The sequence below is a fragment of the Struthio camelus genome, chromosome 5 (assembly GCF_040807025.1).
Source record: "Struthio camelus isolate bStrCam1 chromosome 5, bStrCam1.hap1, whole genome shotgun sequence".
Classification (NCBI taxonomy): Eukaryota; Metazoa; Chordata; class Aves; order Struthioniformes; family Struthionidae; genus Struthio; species Struthio camelus.
Genome location: NC_090946.1, coordinates 20,376,870 through 20,401,194, shown reverse-complemented (window position 1 = coordinate 20,401,194; position 24,325 = coordinate 20,376,870). Strand labels below are relative to the sequence as shown.

The 24,325-nt window shown below is 38.1% G+C and overlaps 1 protein-coding gene across 1 annotated transcript in view; it reads left to right on the top strand.

The window, feature by feature from the left end:
- OTOG (otogelin) overlaps positions 1 to 24,325 on the top strand; it is a 112,795-nt gene that overhangs the window by 56,994 nt on the left and 31,476 nt on the right. The window contains exons 28-36 of the mRNA XM_068944908.1: positions 1,153 to 1,269; positions 2,742 to 2,898; positions 3,962 to 3,988; positions 6,842 to 7,009; positions 9,162 to 9,440; positions 18,123 to 18,240; positions 18,946 to 19,025; positions 19,443 to 23,371; positions 24,000 to 24,168. Coding sequence (XP_068801009.1) covers positions 1,153 to 1,269; positions 2,742 to 2,898; positions 3,962 to 3,988; positions 6,842 to 7,009; positions 9,162 to 9,440; positions 18,123 to 18,240; positions 18,946 to 19,025; positions 19,443 to 23,371; positions 24,000 to 24,168 — 5,044 coding nt within the window. The remainder of the gene's footprint in view (positions 1 to 1,152; positions 1,270 to 2,741; positions 2,899 to 3,961; positions 3,989 to 6,841; positions 7,010 to 9,161; positions 9,441 to 18,122; positions 18,241 to 18,945; positions 19,026 to 19,442; positions 23,372 to 23,999; positions 24,169 to 24,325) is intronic.

Here is a 24,325-nt window from a genome sequence, read left to right as displayed (position 1 = left end):
TAATTTATCTTTGAAATCAGGAATTAATTCTTGGAAGTCCTGATCAGGCAGCTAGAGAAATTGCAGTATCTGTGGTTCGTGCAAGTATCAGATCCATTAAGCAGAAGAACAAAATAATCACTTTTTTCTTCCTCTATGCAGTGCTATAGCTTAGAGAAAAATGATGTGCAATATTCTGAATCTGCCAGTGTTTTGGAAGACATTTGAAGAGTAATGGAAACAGTTCAGCAGCCCTTCAATGTACTTCCATTATTTATGTAATAGAAGATCAGTAAATATAGTTTAAGTTTTCAAATTCATTATCTCTTGAAACAGTTCTATATTTTACATTCATGAATTTTGAATGTTAAGCTTTGCATAATGAAACTGTGTTTTGTGAAATGTATATGAATTCTGAGCTTGTTAACTCAGAAGAGGAAACTCTTTTAAAAAAAGTAAAATTCCATTAAGTGACTTAATAAGAAAAATGGTAAAAAAAAATTACAGCAATGATAAAGACTATCTGATGCAAATCAGGATGATTCCATCAAATGCTGAATCATCAATGCTTAATTCGGACAGTTGTTAGTACAAGTGGTCATTTTTGCCGATAATGGAAAAGCTGAGGGTATTCCCTTTGCGTTGTGTTGTCAGTTTACCTGATCTTTCATAGCTGGGAAAAATTTAACTGTGGAACCACAGCAACGCAAAGAAAAATTATTCTTTTCATATGCAATAAATTAAAAATTGAACTTTTTTACCCTCGAGTGTCTCAGGGTATTTATAGAAATGTTACTTCCTAGTAGTTACAGTAAAAAGATCTGATTTCTAACTCTTAATGAAAGTAATCTGAGTGATACTTGTTGTTTGCACAAGCTGGACTGTTTAGGTGACTAGGGGCTGCAGATTGGGACGGCACAGAACGTCAGGCTTGTGTTTTCCTGCATTAGATAAATGAAATATTTCTTCAGATTGGGTATTTTTCCTTTTCTACAGATTAGTATCCCCTTTTAATTACATATCTTAGTTTGTCTTAACTCAAACATACATTTCGCAAGTGATGCATTTGCTTTGTATCTCTTTTTAAAAACACAAAACCAAACTTCTGTAAGTTCAAACATAAAGTGGTTATGAAACAAATTTTGCACCTTGATGACTTTGCTTTCTGTTTAGTGTGTTGACAGCTCTGACATTCGAAATCCATGCAGTTTGAATCCACTTAGAGAGCCATTTGCCAAGAAGGAATGTGGAATACTTTTAAGTGAAGCGTTTGAAGCTTGCCATCCAGTGGTGAGTTGTGATGACAAATAGAAAGAGGCGAAAGCCTGAATATATCACTGAAGAAAAACTTCAACTCACTTCACTTTAAATCTTCATCTTATCTTTCATAACAGAACAATTCTAACTGCCACAGCAAAACAGAACACAAAGCCTAATCCATACCTATTCTGATTCTAAAAAATAATATTTTACTGGATCTGTCTTAATGACTGTCTGCACTTAGCTGATTTAGACAGTAAGGCATCTGTTAGTGTCCCCTTATACCGCTTTGGCGCCTAGCATTCTATACTTTGGTTAATCCTCTTAGTCTCCTTTATAATTAAAGGAGACAGAATTATACCTGGTTTGTGTTACCTTTTTTCGTCCCAAGTACCATTTGCATGAACATAACCACTTGCTTTATTTTCCTCAAATATATATCAAGCACATTTTTTAGGCATATTTAAATAACTTCACAGCTTCTAGGCAGTATCGGATGTGGAGAGCTTGTCCCTGGAAAAAAACGCAAACATCTCTCACTCAGGCAGCCAGCTAAGGAAATAAATGAGCCATGCAACTTGTTCTGATAATCAACAGGCTCAGGTTCAGCTGGAGAATGGGGGGACTGATTTCTAGAGCAAGGCATTATAATGAAAATATCCTATGCCAGAATGTTCAGGTATTGAGACTGTGTCCATTGCTTAAAGACTTTAAGTGTCAGACTGGCTCCTAGGGAGAAAGGAGTTTTCTTCTGAAAGAAAACCAGGAATCTTACAGAGAAGTTTCATGTAACATTAGTTCGGAGCAAAACGGAAGTTGATGTAAAACCTGTAGTAATGTAATATCGGCTTAGTCCACTGCCTAAGGTAGTGACCAAGTTCCTCATAAGTTCGTAAGTATTATTCAAGTGTAAATCCGTATAGAACATGCAACTATTCAGTAAAGCAAATTAGCACTGACAGTTTTCTTTGAAATTTTGTCACTTAGGACAAGACTTAAAAATAATCTAAAAAGGGAAAAATCACTAATTCCATGAAATTGTCTAATTATAGGAAGAGAATAAGCCGTTCTCACATGAAAAGGAGAATTTTCCATCTACTTTATTATTCCTTAATTTTTATCTAGCTTTCTTAACACTTCTGAGATTTATTTATTTGTGGTTATGTAAACTGAGTTTCTCTTAGTATTTTGTAAGCTTCTATGTAGTTTAGTAAGGTTTAAATATTACAAAACCGTACAAATCTTAAGCTTGCAGGAACCTCTTAGTGAGCACGTTTCTACTCGGTCACGGATTTGACTGTGTTGCTGAGAGATGTACAAGACTTTTTTAATGTTTTATAGTCAACTATTCTTCGTGTGTTTCAGCCAGACATTTAAAGTAAAACCTTTAATACTTAAAGGTCTTATATGCTAAGTTTTGAAAGACTCATAGCTGTGCGTTGAAATGACTGTTGCCACTGTCTGTATGAATCGTTTTTGATTAGTGGTGTTTATATTTCCAGATTGATGTCACCTGGTTTTACTCAAACTGCTTGACAGATACATGTGGTTGTAACCAAGGAGGTGACTGTGAGTGTTTCTGTACAAGTGTATCAGCATACGCGCATCAGTGCTGCCAGCATGGAGTGACTGTAGATTGGAGGTCCCCTAGAGTGTGTCGTAAGTTTACTTAACCAGCATTATCAGTGGCTGCCACTGTATTTGTTAGACCCGGACTGAAAAAAATCAAGTCTATTGAGTTACCTGAGCCCAGGAATTTAAACACCAAGCTACAGTAGCAGAACTACTTGAGCAACTGCTGGGAGGAAGGAAGATCAGGAGGTGCCTCTCACTGCTCTCCGTGTTGGGCTAGCTGGATTATAAGGTCCTTTTCATATTTGTGGCTGATAGAATTCTGTTATTTTTTCATGTCTCGTGATGTGAATGGAAAAGTCCTGGAAAATCTGTGTTATGATACAGCATGCAAGGCATCCCTTGAAGCATTGATACAAAGTTTGCAACTCATGCTGTTTCCATCTTTAGAACTTCAGTCCTTAACAGGGTCTAGGAAACATCTCTGGCTAACTGCTGCCCCCAGAGCAAGAGTGCAGGATTAAACTGTTGTGAAGAAAAGCACATAGGATTTTAAGCAGCATTCTGTCGTTACTTAGTATCCCCATTCAACAGTGCTGAGAGGTAATAAAAAAATCTGAGGCCTTATTTAATGGTACCTAGTGCAAATGCCTAACAAGAGGTGGTCGTTTCCCCCAGAAAGACGTGATGGAAGAGGGCAAGACCGAATGAATACTTGAAAGCAAAAAAGTATTATTCTAAGTTTGCAGTGGCATAGAGAAAATATGTAACGTGCTCAAAGTCACGCAGGAAATTTGTAGTAGAGCAAGGGGGCTATTGGTAACTGTTAATAGAAGTTATACGCCTGTGTTTTAATGTGAGCGTGGAAAGACAGCAAAACTTAGTCCTGACCACTAGAGGTCACAAAAAGACAACCTTACATATGTGAGCTTAGTACTTGCTGCTAAAAATAATATTTTATTTAAGTTGGTGTATTTTAAATTAATATTTTATTGACGGTAGTAAAATAAATATTTGGCAAGTGAAAAAATGTGTGTGTACCATCCAAGCTAGCCAAATTCAACAGTAAAGGGCGGCGGAGAACCTGTTTATCTGTAGTTTTGAGTGCTTCAGAACACTTACAGCCATATTTCTTTCTTGTCTTTTTTAGCTTATGATTGTGACTATTTCAACAAAGGTAAGTCTGAAAGGAGCTGATAAAATATCAACAGCATCTTTGTGTTCTGTACATAACTCTTAATACTGTGTATAAAAATGTGTTGATGAAAATAGTTGCAAACGATATCTTTTTTAAATAACCAAGTTTCTGTATTACTTTATTTTGCTTTTCCAGAGGCTTTTAATTTCATAACCCTTTTAATGTTGATCATAGACCTTTCTCACGAATATAGATTTAACTCAGCTGCTTTGTTTTTATGAGTCATGAATAAATCATTAAGTGATTAAAACAATATTCAACCCAACAGTACTAGTTGACACTGCTTGCCTAAGGCATATTGCACTCCAATATTGATACCTGCTAGTTTGGTTAAACCAGTTATGTTCTTCTGTGCAGCCTCCAGAGGGAGCCAGTTAGTAAGATATATTTCAACTTTTTGTGACTAGGGAATGGCTATTCCTTTAGGTATGCCCACCTCACTTTAAATTCCGAAATGACAAGCGTTGCAGATACGTGAGAATGGATTTCAGAGAGTGACTGGTCCAAGGTGTTTGAGTAAAATTTAAGTCGTTAATCTGCACTGGGCTCTGTATTGCTGTGGTAACATTGTAATCGACGTTCAGGCTATTTTGAAGTTATGTTGAGAGCGTCTGCATAGTTAGATGTAGCATAGATGTTACCACGTAGGCCAGCCTTTTTTGAAGAATGGTCAGGGCTACTGCGGTTTTATAACTGTTTTTATCAAACTTGTATATAAGCCTGTCTATCTAGATAGATGATCTGTGATATTTTGGTCTTGTATTAGTCTCTATATAGCAGCAGCTCACCCCAAGAAGAGTCTTGGCGAGGGAATGAGTCTAAGTCAGAGAGTCTGGTGTACTATGTGTCAGGCCCAAAATATATGACCAAGAAATTTACTATCTTTAGTGTACAGATTTTCAAAAAGATTTTGACTGGGGTCAAATTGCTGATATAGAGGAGTTTTATCCAAGTCAGTATTAAACCTTTAATTTAAATAAAGTCCAGCTGAATGTAAGAGATTATTGTAGTTCTACATTTCCTTTTTGGTTTGGTTTTGTTTTGCAAATGAAGTGCAGTCTGACACTAGGTAATCTTACTGCAGTGGCAGCAGATTGAAGTGCAGTGCCTCTAGCACCTCTGATGGCAATAAAGTGAAGTTAGATGTTAAGACGTATACTTTTGAAGTGTAGTATTAGTTTTAATTGTTACTGAATTCTCACTGACAGAAATTAATCTGCATAGTAGAGGGTTGTACACGTGACTACGATGTAGTAAGCATGGTTATAGTATACTTCCCACACCTTCCCACTGTTTGCTTATCCAGCTCATCAGTATTCAATTTAGGGTGTTTCAGAGCTGCCAGCAAAGCAAAAAGTCATTGCAATGCTGAAGATTTTCTTCTCTATCTCAAATATAGACGCATTCCCAAAAATTAGTGAGGTTTGGAGACAACTAAGCAACTGTTTTGGACTGGGGAGAGGCTTTCTCAGTGTAACTTTTTCGTGAATCCAGAGCAAAGTAGTTCCAGTCCTACAGAAGCTAGAGGCAGAAGCCTTTTGTCATTGGTAGGGAGAAATTCTCAGCTGGTAGCTGTGGCTTCTCAAGTTTTGGAAGGGCCTGATATCTGCGACGTTAACACACGGTATCATTTCCAGAACAAAACATTTTGAAGTCATTTTTAGATGTTTTTCAACTCCCTCTGTCCTTCTGCCACTGAAGGTAACCAAGCATCACAGTGCATGCTTAGCCCGAAGCTGGGCATGGGCTTTTGTCCTAGTTGGCCTCTCATTCATGCCATTAGAATCCGAAACTCTAGTTGAAGTGCAGCCCCCTTAGGATTTCCAGACTGTCAGTGGCTCTTAGGATTAGGGAGAGCTAGAAAACTAAGGAAAGCTGCAATTTGTTGCAAATTACAGCTCCAATTGAACCGAGTACACGTGACTACTTCTTTGAACCGAGTTCAAGGGTCTGTAGTATTAGCTGCAGCTATCAGCTGAGAAGTTGCGAATGATTTCTAGCCTAGATGTGCGCTTGCTGTGTCCTGGGTTTTGTGTAAAATGGGAGTGAGGAGAGTTCCTCGAGTGTAGTCTAATATGTCTGGTTTTAATAGAGAAAGTTTAAAAAAAATCATTCCAAATAGTATTTCAATAATAATCTTTAAAATACTGTGCTTCAATATAGTTGAAACAAACCAAATAAATGTGGCATTATGAGATTTGTGAAAATGATATCATTGCTTCTGGCTTTGTTACTCATAAATAAAATATGTCCATTTCTCTGCTTATTTAGCTGATTTCTTTATGTCCCACTTCCCCAGTGTTATGTGTGTACTTACACTGCTCAAGGAATTCTTTGCCACTTGATGATGACAAACTCTCATTCCGTGCAAAATTCCTCACACTTTGAGCATAATAAAATTGTTTTTCAATACTAGTAAAAAGTGCATAACCAGTTGAAGCATACAAATAAACGATTTAGAGGGATCCCAGGATGGTCTGTATAACTCTGTTTACTTATAGATCGTGTTGTTTGGGTATCTGTCCAAGAGAAATATTGAGGACTCAGCTAATGTCATGAAGTGACTATGAAACCCAAATTCATCAGAAGCAGGGAGGAAAAGGAGAAGCTAATCATGAATCTTGTGAATTGAAGCTAGATATTTTGCACAGTTTTCAGAACAGGTGTTTTCTAAAAGAGTTCAGTTTACTCGGGTTGTCAGTACAGTTTAGTACACGGCACCTACAGCTCTTTTCAGATGTGTTTTTTCATTATGTGTTGTATCATAATATTTAGAGCTCAGTCATTTGTGACACTTGACACAATAGGTAATTTTGACTTTTTTCTCAACAGCTCTGGGAAAGGGCCCATACCAGCTGGTCAGCTATTTGGATGGAGAATTTGCAATGGCAGTGAAACTTGTGGATGGTTTTGTTTTCCCAGTGAGAGCAGAAGAGACTGTTCCTGGACATGCAGTGAGCTTTATGCTGACTTCAGGACTTTATAAACCCAGAGCACATGGTAAAGTTACTGTAGCCTAGAAACTTAAGTAAGGCAGAGCAAATTCTGCCTTTGGATACGAGCCTACGTCTGAGGATAGACCTGGGGCAAAAAATCTTTTCTCTGTGTCTGTCAACTGGTTCTGCACCTTAATGTTATATGCCAAGATTTCCATGTGATGGGTTTTAATTAGATGATTGTACCTATATAAAAAGGTGGATACTTTTAATTGGAAAGCCTCTCCACACCCTGCAAAAGCTCCAAAAACCCTGGAACGAGCATTGTAGCCCTGTGCTCCAGATATGTGTTATCCCCTCCACCTTTCCTCTGGGAGAGCTAGGACATGGAGAAGAATGGGAGAGGAATGATACAAGAAGAGTGCTCTCTAGCCCACCCTGTTTGCCACCATCCTCATTCTCTGCTGACTTGTACAGAGATAGCTGCTGGCTCTAATCTGAGCTGCATAAGGGTAAGGGTGTGTGCTGTGAATATGTCTCCTCCAAGCCCTAATCTAGGTTTCCCTTGAAGGAATGTGTTGCTTATTCAGCAGACAAAAGAAGTCTTTCACACCTTCAAATAGGTAGAGAAGGCTTACAGTAATGCATTCAGCACATTGTTGCATTGATTAAATGCTGTAGCTATCTGCATACCCAGTGTTACTGCCCATTATTACTCTCAGTATTACTGACTGAAGGTGGCTATCCTTGTGTAATTGAAAAAAGTGATACTTGTTGGCTGAAAAAACGGTAAGAATTTGCTCGGTAGTGCTGTCATATGTAGAACTGATACAAGAATACATGTAACAGAGTATCCAGAGCCAAATTTCTTTTATTAGTCATAGTTCTGAGACACTTGTACATTGCGTTCACTTCAGCTTTGGAAAAGGAAGGTTAGTCTTCCTGCTCTATTCCCACCCAAAATCTCTCTCTCAGAGTTTAACCTGGCAAGTGGGATTTCTGCTATATAGTCCAATTCAAGAGGATGGCATTTCATCATCTGGCCATAGAGGAGTTTGTAAAATCAGTGCAATATTTATCATATCCACGTCTTCGTTTATGTATCTGTACCTGTTTTTTTTTTTTTTGTATGTTAACCCGAATATTACAAATTTGGTTTCATTTTACCTCAGAAAACTGAATGTACTTCATCAGTTTCAGACAAATCATGGAATATGGGAAGTTTGAGGCACTAATGTACTAGTTGGCTACGTGGCAAGTATTATAAATTGTACTGACTGTCCAGCATTACTTACCAAATAGCTACTTGCTGCAAACAATTAAAAAAAGAGATAGTCACAAGTGCAGCTCTGTTTTTCAAATAAGTAAAAGTTTTTATGCTGAGAAAAAAGGAGGTCCTCCAGAAGTGTTGAACAAGAGCATGACAGACTATCTGTTTAATAGAGATTTTAAGAAATGCTATCCAGGCCTGGGGGTGTAGTTGATTTTACAGTAGTTTAATGGCTATTTTAAACAGAATAGCAGAGTTTACAGCAAACTAGAAAGAAGCAATTCTGTGAGCAACAGATGCCTGTAACAGGCTCAAGATCTGCCAAACTGCAGTTGATCCTACAGAGGCTTGCTTGAAATCAATGGTACTGTTTTAATGGTAACATATCATGTGGGTACATTTGCCAGGAAAGAGACTTTGCTGTTAACATTCTTTGGGGAAGGGCTATAGAGCTGACTGCTTAGAAATGAAGACTTAAAGCTGGAAGCTGAATGCAAGAAACGTTTTTGTAGTTTATTTTTAAAGCAAGGATGAGCTCTTGAGCTGTAAATTCCTGATGGCAAATGTTGTAAAACTAGTTATGTGAAAGTTAAATTTTTATTACATACATTGCATAGTGGAGGCTGTAAACTGAAGTTCTGCTTGCCTTCTGGGCTAGATTCCTTCATCCTGGTCTGGGCAACTATTTTAATAAGCTGACAACCCGGTTGAAATTGGTAGGGCATTTAGAAAATTAAATATCCAGCTTGTCAGTGAAACCTTCAGAATCTAGCATTCTGAAATCGATATATGATGTATTTCCTTACGAGGCTCGGGCTGTTTTTGCTGATAGTGCCAGTGCTAGTCTTCATTGCTCGTGCTACTAGTATCAGCAGTGTTGCATCAGGGTGAGTCTAGCTTATCTTGGGTATTTCAGAAGGTAAATGAGTTCTGTGTATTTTTTCAGATTCCAACTTGGTTTCATTTGAAACAGCAGAGAGACCAAATTATTTTCTTCAGTTGGCTTCCAATAATTCCCTCATTCTTTCTAAATGGGAAAAAAGTGAAGAGTTTCACAACAAATCTACATTTGCCATTCACAAGAATACGTGGCTTTCAGGATACAGTTCCTTTGAGTCATTTGCAAAACCAGGATACTTCATCCACATTTCCGCCTCTTCAGTTGAGCTCTTGAAGTACCGTCATACAGAGGAGTTCAGACTGTCAACCCTTTTTAAGCTCGTAGGTAGGTAATTAAACTTGTATTTTATGAACAGAGGTTTGCTCCCGGTGGAAGTATAAGCTAAATGGTATTGATTTTTTTCAGAGGTGATGAGATTACTTACCTCCCCTCAGAATCTTTGGGAAGTGTGTGTAATCAGTGACAGTCGGGCTCAAAATCTTTTTCCCTGAACTCTGTAGTGAGGACTGGATTCTGTTTTCATGTCACAAAGCCATTAAATACCTTAATGCATGACTGCTGTATTTGCCAACTGGTTTTGGAAATGGATAGCCTAATGCATGGTTCGTGCACAATACTTGCTTTGTAGGTTGTGAGGAAATTCTTAAGGAGCAGGACATGCATGCTGATGAGTAATGGATTCACGAAGGGAACAGAAAAGAACTGAATACATCTTCTAAGAGAAAAGATTTGGAGAAAAAAATTTCTTCTCCTTTCCTTCTGATTGCATCAAGGAGTTTTCTGTACAATGGATTCTCACTGCAAGCTTGCTTGTTCCCTTTCTGGAGAGAGGTCATGCTGTCCAGTGCGGTGGGCATTGCTTGTAGTTGACACCTCTCAGACCTCATGTTTCACCAGAGAAAGACCTTGCCGTGTATCTGCATACCCACTCTCTGAGATGTCACAGAGGCTCTGCCTTCTGGGATCTCATCCCTTGGTGTTTCAGGCGCCATGGAAGTGGACATTCAGATCTCTTCTTGGGGACCTGTGTGTCCGTTTCTCTGATGATTCTTGGACAGCTAAGAAGTCTTGTGTACGCAGAGCAGACTGCTGGGAGACTGTTTCTAAATACCTGAGAGATTCCCATTTCCATAACAATAGTTATATTCCGCAGAGGCATAAGAGTCAGAAATATAGGAGATACAAACCCTTCTAAGGAGCTGGGCCTAGAATTTGCTTCTGGAACAACTGATGGCGATCAACACCCGTTAAAAATTCCATTAATCAATCATGCTTTTTCTCTTTTGGTTTAGTAAGGAAAAGAAGTAACAAGAATAACTGTTTTCACATATTCATAAATACTTGGGAGCTACGTGCTAAAATGAAGATGGCTTATAGATCAAGAAAAAGATACAAGACGTTACATTGGCCTAGAAAATAAAACAAAACATATTATTCAGGAGGCTATCATTTATTTTAGTGTTTGTTTGCATTGATACATCAGTTACGTGAAACGCATTTATACAACATTATTTATGAACCTCAGTAGCACTTACTACTTGCTGCATCCAGTGGCCTTTGTGTGGTGTATAAAATTCCAAAAGGACTACAAAATGTTTTATTATTTTTATGTGCATTCATAATTCATTTATTGGGGTAGCGGAAGTATTTTAATAGGTATTCCGGGTAATACCAGTTTTTTTTTTTATCAGTCCTTCATACTCTGAAAGGAAAATTTTGCATTACAAGCGAAGAAAGAAAATGAAATATTGTAACAAAGGAAGCTGGCCACCTGGCCGTGTTTTATGGTCACCATTATGAATCTCTAGCACAGACAAATCTGAAACAAGCACTGACTTCTATGACAGAAGAGGCCAACTGTGTGCCTCGTAGAGCTTCTTGTTATCAAAACATTGAATTAAAGCGTTAATGGTGACATTGTGAATCTGCCGATGTTCTGCGGTGCATTACGATGACAGCCTAATGCAGCTGTTGACTGGCACGCTCCAACTTCAGAAAAAATGACAGATTTTGTCATTGCCAAATGCCTGTTGCTTCTTGACAAATGCTTGTAATCACAGAGCTGTTGAGTTTTTGAACAGCAGAATTATAGAGCTAACGCTATTACCAGGATGCTCGTACAGCATTTCAAGCAAAGACCTTTTTTTGGACATAACAAAAATATCTCTTTGGTCTTTTGTCTTTGAAGGAGGAATGAAGAAGGTTAAAACATGTTTCAATTCTCAGCAGTCATCCATTAATACAGAGTGGTATGTCTTTTTAGTGTGAAGTCTTTGCCCTCCAGTCATTACACCAAAAAATCCTATCTATGCCAATGGAAAACTAAAACAATTTACCTCAGCAAGTGGGATCAGATCAAATGATCAAGAGGCATTTCATTAATCACCACATCCGAGGGCTTGGGTTTCAGAGTTTTATAAGCAGAGAAACATAGGTCTTGAATCTTTCTCCAGTGTACTTTCACAGGGCCCAGCCTGCTGATATAGGGTAATTACATGGTCTAAAAATACAGCAGCATTTGTTTAAGTTAATGGAAAAGTTACACCATCTCCAGAGTGCACAGGCAAAAGCAGATAGAGTTTCCTGCTGACTATTGTAAATGCTTTGCATATTAGATCAGAAACTCTTGAACCGGGAACAGCTATTCCTGCGGAATCAGAGGATAAATATCGGGAGCAGAATAATAGGCCCAGTAAATCCCCTGGCCAGAAAGTTCCTCATGAGACTTCTTCACGCTCTGTGACGCACATTCAAAAGGAAGAATTTTACATGACCTGATCACCACAGCAATAGATACATGTTTGTTTTAAGTCAGATGACGAGTCACTTTTTCCAGTTTCATAGCAAGAAATACTGTCATATTGAAATACACTGGCTATAAATTACACAGATAGGATGGGCTAATACTGCAAAGTATTTTCCATGAATAGTCGCTTCAGTTTTTAAATTGAGTTATTTTCGTTATGCTCAGATTCGTCTACTGTCCTGTATGTACAAACATTTGATACAAATGTTTGATAACTGAATTTGAATACCTAGGGTACACATGTTCACAAAGAAATACATTTTATGGAGGAATTTTTCCCAGCATTGGCTCGGTATACATGCAATTAAAAGAGTACACTGAGTCATGAACAAGCACAGAGATTAAATATCATGTAAGAGTGATGAATTCATATTTGAAATTGTTGGTAAATTAGTGAAAGTAGGCAACTGATAACCTTTTCAAGGATTTATCTGCAGATTTCTTTTATTTTTAATAATGTGCTCCAACTAGTTGCCTTTTACCTTTTTTATATTATATATAAAATTAACTCACGGTGATGTGTAAAGCACACCACGGTGATTCTATGAAAGGTAAGTGACTTGCCCTAAATCCTATGTGAATTCTGTGGCAGAGTTCTTAGTAATATTAGTTATGTGCTTTAACAACTCTTCATTTACTCTAAGTATAAGGCCTGTGTCAGTGAGAATTTTTTGCTAAAATAAAAAATTCTAATCTTTTCATGTGCAGAAAATATATGCACACTGCATAGAGATATTTGTCAGTGTTTACATCTGATGCAGGGCCTTTCTGGTTGATTTGAATGCTTGAATCTTAATGATCTGAAACACATTCAGAAGTAAAGATGGTATAAAACTGAAAATGAAATTCATTTTTTATGAAAACTTTTTTTTAACAGAGACATCTTTCATGTTCAGTGAGATTTATACGTGTTGTAATTGACCGGCTTGACTTAATTTACTCTTAGCCATTTCCATCAGTAGAATTCGTGTTCTAAAATGTCCTATTTTACTTACAATGGATTGCTGTTGAGTTTGATTTGAGCTGTGGTGCTCGCCAGTCATGGGGCCTGGTCCTAGATAATGCTGCGCAGCTGCTGGATACCTGCAAATCCTGGGTATGTCAGTACACACATCTGCTCAGCAGCTCTTGCAATCGAACTGAGGTTTCTGTAGCATTGTAATATCTTTCCTGCTTCTACCACAAACACAAACTGTTGACCTCTATTTGTGTGAATAAACAGGAGATTAATTACTTATGCTAACAAGAGTATATTCATCTAACATCATCATGGGAACCTAAAGCAAAAGTATTTGAGAGGTACATAAATATATTGTGCTTTCAGCAATGTTTCAGCTAAGCATGAAGTATATTTTTTCAGTGATACTTGCTTTCATTTCTCATTGCAGAAACTTAAAAGACATGAGCAGAGTTTGTTGGTAGTTTGTGCGTGCGAGTGGGTGGATAGGGTTTCATGTTTCTAAACTTATGACTGAGTAGATAGGCAATCTAAGTTACTAAGCAGTGTTTTGCTGCTGTTATAAATAGAGCAAATTCTAAAGTGAATTTTTATCCTTCTACAATTTTTGAAATTTCTGAGAAAAGTAACAAAACAAAATAAAGTACCAGATCAGAATGAAAAGCCAAATACTCCATTTTTTCTTGATGTTTGAGTCAACTAAAACGTTTAATATGAATTTTGATTTTTTTTAAACAAGTGAAGCCTTTTTCTTTTAAGTGACTCACTGAGATAATCTGATATATTAAATATAGCTGTTTGTTAGAATCAATATAGTTCACATTTTAATTTTTTTTTTTTTTTAGGAAAGAGGTTTTTTGAGTATGGCATGTAAAAAATTATTAAAAATACGTAGATTCTGCCAGTGGCAATTTTTTTCCTTTAAGGTAAAAATCAAAAGAAAGGGCAGGAGAGTGGTTGTGAACAGTAGAAACTGCCAACACACAAAAAAAAAAAAGCAGTTAAGCTAGTAAGAAGTGTTGTCATGGCTCAACAAAGCGCTGCAATTTCTTAGTGATAACAAATAAAACTCTTTGTTTAACAGTAGTAACTGTTCTACCACAGAATTAATTTTGAAAGACAGGAAGAATGAAAATTGTAAATTGTAGGGAACAAAATGCTGCTCTGATGTCCAAGCAAGTGACAAAACTAAGTATGGGGTGTGGTAGTATCTTTTCAATATATTGTCTTTGGCAAACTATATACCTGCATTCATGCAGAAACTTTCTCCAGTACTGTAGCATGCTGTATGCTCAGCTCCTGTTAGGTAAAAGAAACGTGGGTTCAGTTGGCCTGTAGACTGGAATGACTGTCATCCAGGGCATAATTTACAATTCTGTTAAGGATTTGTTATATCACTGAGGAGAAGACAAATGCTGATAGATTTCACCAGGAGACACATGCTTATTTTCAAATGCCATGACAAATCCTTTGGAGGAACACATGCTCGATATAAGAAGCTTGACTCATTGTCTGTAAACTGTGCATCATTCCTTTGTTGTGAGGGAACTGGACTGTTGCACTGAATACAGTAAGCTCGTATTACTGTTTGCTGCAGGGGGATTTAAGTATTAAAAAAACGGGAAGCATGTAGTGGAGATGGCTGATTAGTATCCGGGGTAGCATAAAGCGTTCATGCCATGACACTGGTGAAATCCACAGTTTCTGAGCTCTGATCTTCTCTGTCGTGAGAGTAGCAGTACAGCAGCAACAATAAAGCTGAAGTTTGTCTGGCATCGAAATTAGTCTGAAACCAATAAAGAAAGCGAAAGGAATATTTTTGTCAGTTTAAGGACAGAGAGATTTAAATTACTTCAAAGCACTTTATTACTACTTTTTCCTGGTACCCTAATGGTTGTAGGTAGTATGGTTATAGTTTGTACGCAAAAGTAGCAATGTAAAAAGAAATAAAATTGTCTATTGTGTAAGGCATTGGGCTAGGTATAGAGATACTTTATTATTCTCTTGGCTTAGTCTTGAATTCAGTGTAGCTCAGGACAAGCCTCTGTGTCTCTGTTTTTCCTCCCCTCTGTTTTCTGTCTAGTCTCTATTTAGTCCAAACTTTTTAACAGGAACTGCATCTTGCTGTGTTTCTTTTCACCTTGGCTAGCACTCTTGACCAGCTAGGTCCTCGATCTGCCTAGGCTTTCTCCAAGTCATGCTATCAGTAGTGAACACTCACATATCTTGAACAACTGAACTGAGATTCACTTAACGTTGGAGAAACAGTTTCCCATAGTTCATAACAACGCACAGGTTTGACTTCATCAGATGGATTTACTGAGATATACTGGAAATTTTGAGAGACTGGAAAACATTTCATGGACTATATTCAGCGCTGATGGTGGTGATTTGGTCTGTTCTTTTTAGATTTTACACATTAAGAAAATGTAGTATAGCTTGGCCTGGCATATTCGGTTCTCTTTAAGTTCCTTGGCTGGAAAATTAAGTGTCTTCTGGTTCTACAGTTTTTCTTTGGAAACTGTTTTCATAGCAAAGTTCATAAGTTCACCATCCCTCCGTCCCTCTTTCCGGAGAAGTAGAGAGCAAAATTTGCAGACAAGCATGATTTTGTGTTTATCAACCACCCGACAAATGCTATGCCTTTATGTGCAGATTCCCCCTATTTCCTACCAAGAAAAGGCATGCAGCACTTGGAGACTCTGTGAACTTGATCTGTAGGAATGCTTGAGGGAAACGTAGCAATTATTTCATAGAGATCTAAGCTTGTTTGAAGAGTGGGAGAAAGTATATTAACACCAGCGCTTGGAAGTGTTAATCCAAGATGACTGTTCTGCTAAATTGAGAAGGTAACATTCTTCATCAGGTTATGGTATCTCTTTATGCAAGGCTGGTGGTGCTTTTGCTGTGTTTGAGACTTCTTTTACAATTGATGGAGAGGTTTGTGGCAAGAGTTGAAGTTAAGTATCTGTCTGAGTATTTAATCTAGGGTGGTCTGATGAATGCGATTTTTCCAGACTCCGGGAAGGTACACTGTTATTGCTGATCATTACTGCTGTTAGAAGATGCCTATGTCAATAGGTCTCTGATACGTTCTGTCTCATACATCCTCTTCGATTGTCCCTAAACCTTATGCCTCTGACCTGTCAGTGACTGCAGAACCACATGCGTCTTTCAACAAAATGTATACTAGTAAGGCCCCCTATATTCAGTGAAGTGTACCTAGTTGTTTATGAAAATGTAACTTCATTATGTTATGTTTGCAAAAGCTGAAACAAGCTCTTGGGTAGAGGACACCGTTAAAGGATAACACTAGAGGGCAACATACACACTCTTTTACTGTAAGAGCGGGCATGGTTGTATTTGAGTTTGATTTATACTTTTGAGTTAGGAGAATTACTTTTATTAAGAAAGAAGACATTAATGGTTAATAATGATAGAGGGGTGACTACCCGTAAGTGTGGATGTCCCTAAATTGCAGGAAGAACAATTTCTTTAGGTCAAGGGGGGGAAGAATTGAATGTCTCCAAGGAGGTGTAAGAGACTTTCTTCATTTCCCAGACAAGCAAAGATTGGCAAAACTTACAAGCAAAAAGACTTCAGAGGACCCAAAACTGAATTTTTTTCTGTGTAGTAATCATTCTCCTTCCAATCATTAATATAAACACTCTTTTAGTGCAGCTACTCCTCATAAGCTCTGAACAGTGTAACTCCCAAGATCAGTTTTATCAGTCCAGAAAGGACCAGTGTGTCATAATGGTGGTGTTTCATGGACTTAAAACCGAAGTGCTACTTCGGTTGCACGTAGCACTTCGTGCACTTCGTGCATGTAACCGAAATGCTACTACCCTGCCCTTTCTGCTACAGGATGGGGGCTCAGCTGGGCTATTGTAGTTTAGGTCCTGAAATCCAGATATGTTGCCTGTAACCTGTAAGTCAGGCAAGTTTTGGAAGAGCCATTAAGCTAGTCAAGCATCATGTGGGAAACGGTTCTGCATGCAGAAAGGGCAGGATTGTAGCAGACAGGAGAGCATGTATTTGAACATGTAAGCATGTGTGCCCTCGTATGTCACCCATATAGTGATTGCAACAAATTTGTTTCTCTGAGGTTTACACTCAGTCTGTGGCTCTGCCCCTTTATTTTTCTTCTTTACATTCATTCTGTAAAGTTAGAGCTTAATTTAATAAGCATTGGAAGTATTGCTAATGCATACCATTTTTCCTTATTGCCATTTCTTTCCCCTCCTTAGAGTTTAACTCTTCCTTTATCTGAATTTGTACTTTGGGTTTCAATTATGTGAATCTGAATCCTTTCAATAAACACACTTTCCTGCATAGCTACTGAGAAGGCAATTTGGGTCTTTAACTTACCATCCTGTCTCTTTCATTATTGGTACTATTTTGTACAGTCAAGTATAGATTACAAGTTTAATTTTACAGGACTACATGTCTCTGATTCCTTCTCAGTTGCTCTGATCATTAAAGGAGTGGTTCTAATTTCAGATTCAGAACTATTTGGGGATTGAATTAATATCTTCTTTTGAAATGGCTATCTTATACTGCTTCTGTAAAGATCGGGTATTAAGATAAATTATTTTTAAATGTCTAAATTGGCATTATTTCTGCTTTTTTTTTTTTTTTTTTGAAACAGTGTTTCTGTTTTGGCCTTTAAAATACGATTGCATCATACAAATTATGTACACTTCGTGCTGCATCAGCTAATTTTACACACCAAGTAAACAATTGTTCTGATAATTATGTTAAAAAGAATATCAGTCATTAATACAGCATATCCAAGTGGTTCTCTTTCTTTAGATTCTCATAGTAATAATTGTACTGAATCAACATCTTACTGGTTTCACGTTTTGTTTGAATAAACAAAAATATAGTTTACTTGTTGATAGAATTTTAAAGCCTACAGAGCAACAGCTCTGACTTACTTGGCCTTGATTTCCAATCATTGTAATATGCACTAAACGTGGTCACATTTTATACTGCAAAGAGGAAAACAGGCTGCAGATCCAGTACTATTTAATATACTATGCACAAAAATATACTGTTTCTCTCTGTTTTGAAGACCTTAACAGTACCAAAAATGTTTCTCATTTTATTTACAGAGAATATAGGTAGAAACACTAAGGGATTTAGAGTTGCAGTGAACTTTAAGCATGCCTCTTACTGATATGTATGTGTGTGTGTTTCTGTAAGTATATGAGAATAACTGATCTTGGTTGTTTTTCAGATGTCAAATTTAAATTTCTGTCCCGTTCTGCATGTGAGTGGCATTATGATGCCTGTACAAGCCCTTGTTTCAAAACATGCAAAGACCCTTTGGGAAAGAACTGTCAGGCAGTACCAAAGTAAGTATCTGTATTTTTACAGTAAAGTATTTAATTGGAGTAATGCATTCATGCATCATAATAAGCATTTGTGGAACTAGATGTAGGCTCAGTATAGCAGGTTTGTGCTTTTATATAATGAAATAAATAAAGGAGAAAAGAAATGGAATAAAAACTGCTGTGGCAGCTACGTGAAACTGATGTTTCTACGTGGCAGTTGCTATCAGGGTCTGGAATTACTAGTATATCTGTAACTTTCAAGCTGGAGGAAATTACAGAGTATTAGCAAAGAGAGGGGATGGTCGGTTTGTGTCAAATAGTTTTGTCCCTACTTTTTTGTTATGGCATTGCAGCAACCACATCTCTCCTTGCCTTTTTCTTTTCTGTACCCACTGTGCTTTTTGACAGGACTGGATGTTGTGGTAAGTCTGGTGAAAGGGGCATTGGGAATACTTCTGATGCGCAAAAAATGCTTGACGTTTCCTAAATAATAGCATTTACCATTGAATCTGGCAGTGTTCATTTCAAAAACTGACTATAGTGGAGTCTGTGTGAGAATGGAAACCATGGCAGTGACATTTTGAAGGAGTACCCTGAGGTCATGAGATCTAGAACAAGGCGCTCCATTCGTAAATACTTTACGAATGAATAGTGTTTTCCTAAAATTAAATGCCCTCACCCAGAGGATACTGTTCAACCAGTTAATACTAATTGTTTTTCTTTTAGAGTGGAAGGATGCATCCCTGCGTGTCCTCTCAGTATGGTGCTGGATGAAATCACTCAAAGATGCGTTTATTTTGAAGACTGTATGTGTGAAAAATTGTATATAATATGCATAACATTTAGTTTATTAATTTCCTAGTTGATGTTTTAGTCAAATTTTCCAAACCTGGGTGCTTAACATTACATAATTGTGGTCTTTGTTAGGCCAGTATTGGGTTGTCACTGAACATACGTTTTGGTTAAACTAATTTCATTCCCCAAAAATCTGAGACAAATTTTAAGCTAAGAAAGAACTTCTTTCTTCACAAAACATTTAAATAACATTAAATGTGAAGCAAATGATTTAATGAATTTGTTTTTGAGTTTGTCTATGAATTTTTGAAGTCCAAAGGCAGTTAGAGAAAAGATCAGCACAATATGAGTTAACATAAATTCCTTTTAGCTTCACTAACTTTATAACTCTAATATACAGGCTACCATTTATTCATGTCTGATTTCAGGCATTGAACCTGCAGATGACAGTCAAGCCTTGCTGTCCAGCATTAGAACACCAGCAGTTTTACACGTGACATCAACTACTGTTGCGATACCCAGCTTGGCAGTGTTCAGTGAAGCAGTAACTTCATTTCCTGTACCTGAAGCAAAGGACATGGAAACAACACTTGCTTCAAAATGGCAAGTCAGTGCAGCTACAGGGAAAACTAAATTTTCAGCTGCTACATCTAAAACAACAGTTTCAACCATAACTTTATCGTCAAATGTTTCTTCACGTTCAATACAGATGACATCATCTGGGAAAAGTGCTGCAGCAAGGTCTGGGACAACAACATCTAACGTAAGCTTGTCTTTTCCTAGTGACGTTTTTCCATCGTTTCCATCTACAGTCACTTCAGAAACTTCCACAAGAATACAAGCAATTAGTAGTGCTTCTGCTAAGCCACTGAGGGCTACAGAACCTCAGACAGTAACTGCTACACGTGCAGTGACTAGAAGTGCAGAATCAGAAAGCAAACCAGTTTCTACTTCAGTTTTTACTGGGACGCCATCAGTACTCAGAACAACAGAATTGCCAGTGAAAACTAAAATAATGGCGACATCAGAAGTTGCTACTAGGACGCTTCCCACTAAAGAAGTAAAAGTAAAACCAGAAGGACTTACAAAATTTACTCCCAGTTCTTTTGAAACAGAAGCAGAAAAAACTACTGCGTATTTGACCCAGTACTCCACATCACCATCTCTGGGCATGTCTTCATATGCATCACCAGTAAATCTAACAGAAACTTCAGAAAGAATGAAAGTAAGTGTAGAACGGTCTTTTACCACAGTAGCTAATGTTACAGTAACTTCATTTTCTCCTGTGATCACTACTTTGTCTTTGTTAAAGCCGAGCATAAAGCCAGTTCCTTCAGGAACAACAGAAGCAGCAAGTGTTGTAACCAAACACGCAGTGAAGACTACGTTTTCTCCAACATCCACACCGCCTATTTCATTAGGAAAGGCAATTACAGAGCCTCCTGTTGAAATGATTCAACGCTGGACTGCTGCTGCAGCAGTAGCTTTCACTACGTCTCTAGGACCAAAGACGACAACTCTGCAAACTCAAGAGATATCATCAGAAAAAACAATGTTACCGTTTACAACTCATAAAAAGGAAATTCTCAAAACAACATCTCGCATGGAGCATTCATTGAGTTCCTATTTCCCTTCATATTTGCTACATCCTAGTTCAGCTACAACTGAAAAATCCCTCACTCTTGCTACTAAAAGACCTTCAGTGTCTGTTTCTACTCCTGCTTCTCCAGCTATAGGTGAATTAAAAAAAACATTTAAAACAGTATCGACAGCTGGATATCCCCCACACATGGTTCTAAATGCAACAGAGTTCCTGACTACATTATATACTAAATATCCTGTTTTGGCTGGGACTACAAGGGTGACACCTTTGCCTGCAGAGGTAACATCCAAGAGAACATCCACTTTTGAATTATCAGCAAAGTCAACTTTGCTTTCTGGAAAAACATCTGCAGAATACAAATCACCTCTACTTTTAAGTGCAACGAAGACAAGCACTTCAGCATATTCGGCTGGTGTTACCACATCAGCAACAAAAACTTCCATCTCATCAAAAGAAACTACTACAGTTCCTTTGGTAGCTACAGAAAAAGACTCGGTTCACAGAATATCCTTCCCTGGATCTCCATTTACCCTTAGTGCAACTGAAACTACACTGTTGACAGCCCAGCCTGATAAATCACAAGTGGAAAGAATTACTAGCATCTCTACTAGAAAGCCACCTGCTTTCCCGTCTTCATCGTCACGCTCCCTAACCTCTTTAAATGTTTCCCTTCCTTCACTACCCACATACAGGACAGAAGCATCACTGACAGCTCTCAGTCCCATGCATACATCACATGAAACTGTTACCTCTTCATATCCAAGAGCAACTATAGCTAAATCTATTTTTTCAACAGAAAAGACTTTCCTTGTCCCAGCTTTCCTTACTGCAGCCACTGTAGCACAACGATCAAGTCCAATAACAACAGTATCACATGACACATTGCTATCAAAAGCCATTTTAAATACCACTTATGCCACATTCTCTCCATCCTCTGAGTTCAGCAGTCAGTTTATAACAACAAAAAAAGCACTGACGCCCAAAGAAAGATCAACTCTGTCCACTTCTGTTGTACTTCCATTGACAAAGTCTTCTCACGCTTTCTCCAGCTCTCAGTATCTATCAGATAAATCAATTTCTTCACCTCCTTTAACACAAATGATACCTGAAGTAACAACCACAGCAAAATATCCAGTAGAAACTGAAATAATTTCTGTAGCAGCGAAGTCTACAGTCCAAAGTACAACAGATGCAGTAAAACTTTCAGCAGCTACAATGCAGCCGTCCTTTACTCCATCTTCAGTAGGCCCCCTCTCGGGACAGACATCTTCAGGAGAGAGCGTTTCTGCACAGACCATAAAGGCAACGCTTATACCACGTTTTTCTACTCAGACAGCAGTGGAACTTGATCGTCAGACATCGGAGCCTTCCTTGACAAGCCAAAGCAGTACCCCCATTTACCAGTATCCTGCAGAAATGCTAACAAAATCCACTGGTCAGCCACAGCTTCCCTTAAGCACAACTGAAGCTACAGTAGCATTGACTTCCTCATACCCCTTCACTACCTCACCGCCTGAAGGCTTTCATTCAAGTGTATTGCCTACCTCACTAGTTCCTACGCAAGTTATTTTACCAACTAGAAAAGAGTTATACCTAACTGATTCAGTCACACAGCCATACGTATCAAGAACTTCTTCAGTTTTGCAGTCTACAGTCCCAAGTAGAAGAACAGCTGACTTGGGTTTCGGCACCAGAATTCTCCCCTCCTCACCAGACGTGCTTGCAACTTCCTCCTCTTTAGCAACAGCTAAGAAGGAAGCATTTCCTTCCTTTTCCACACGAAAGGCAGATACCAGTCTGAAATTCACCTGGCAGGCCTCAGTTAGTGAATTACTCATTTCAGGTCAAACACTTGAAACAGCTACAGCTTCTCCAGAATCTAAGTCAACCTTTTCATCAGTTTTGTTAACAGAAGCAACAGAAAGGCCCGTCATGATGGGAAGTGAGTCATCAGTAGGTGCCTTTTTAACACCTGTGTTCTCAACAGCGTCCACGTCAGCGGACAAAAGTGCTACAGAGAAAACTGCAGGGTTGTCTAAACAAGTCCCACTTTCAACCACTGCCTACAGTTCCATGTTTCCAGTGAGTACGATGTTGCCAGCTACAGCCCGTTCATCAGCTGCAACTTCTGCCTCTTCAATGAGAAGCATTACAGGGCAAAACCTTACGGTTGCATCAGCAACTTCAGAGAAAGCAGAAGCGGTGAGAGGATCTCTCACAACCTCTGTGAAGCCCATCTATTTTTCTGTTACTTCAGAAGCAAAAAGGTCTGTGCCCCCTGAAACAGTAAAATCTGAAGAGCCAGAATTAACAACAGAAGTCCAAGCTGTTCATACTCAAGGTGTTACCATTACCCCAGAAGCACCTCAGACATTTTATTCTCCACGTTTCACAAACAAAACTGAAGTTCCTTCTAAAGTAAGCGTATCAGTACGGTCCACCGTACATTCGTCCTCCGAACCAAAACCTTTTTCTTCTATAGCTGCATCATCAAGCAGTGCTACTCAAGCTGCAAAACTTGGAATATCATCTGAGTTACAAATGCCTTCTGTGGGTTCGCTACTAATTACACCTGACCATCCAAATGACACAATAGCTCCATCAGTTTCCTCATTTGCCTTTTTGTCCACCAAACCCCTTTATCCGTTGACTACAATGTTTTCTGATGGGTTGGCAACAGCTGAAGCTATCTCCGGAGTCACAGCTTCAGCTTTTGTGCCAGCTAGAGAAAGAGCAACTCTCCAAACTTGTACAGTGAGTAGCATAAATAGTTATCTATCTGGATTTGAATATGGCTAGGTTACTTTGACACACTGATAAAACCATTATTTTTGACCTATGTATTTTGATCTTTAGGTTTTTTAGGTATCCAAGGGGGGCCATATTATTTTCTTAATTATGTCCGTAAGTCTGGATGATTCCTACTATGCCTAATGGATTTCCTAACTGCTATAATATAGCATGTTTTGGACCTCAGTTTTCAGAGTGTGATTGTTGCAAGATTTTTTCTGGCAAAATACAGTGCTTCATATTGTTAGATAACAATTTTCTGTCAGGTAGCCATCCTGAAAATATATCTCCCCAGAGATCCCTATTATTATTCCTGCCTATACTCCTCCTTGCTTTTTTTTTCTTGGCTTCACATAGTCATGAAATTAATAATGCTATTCTGCACTTCACAGCAGGATGGTGGTTTTTATGCTATCCTCAAGCTGGTCAGATTTTCAAAGGTGCTCTTTGCTTACAGCTTTCATCAATGTCATAGGGATTCATAAGTATTCTGTACCTGAAGAATTCAGGCCCCTTTTTGAGTAAATACTCTGAAATATTGTGTTATTAGCTTGGTGAGAATGGTAACCTATGTCTTTTAAATATGCTTTAGCCCATCACAGAGGATGAGTGCATAAAACACATATGCTTGGATGGACAACTGATCCAAGTTAATAAGTCACAGAACTGCCCATACAATGCGACTCAGCCCAGCTGCGGAGTTTTAGGATTTGCTGCTCAAACGAATGGTGACAAATGCTGCCCAAAATGGGAATGCGCATGTAAGTTTTAATTATGCAGTACTTTTGAACTGAATTAAGGTAACAATTCAGTGAATTTGTAAGGAGGTTGAATTTAACTTATAAGAGTTGATGCTTGCATACTATGGTGTAGAAACAGAATAATTAGAAAATGCATTTATTCTATTTTTATTTTCAT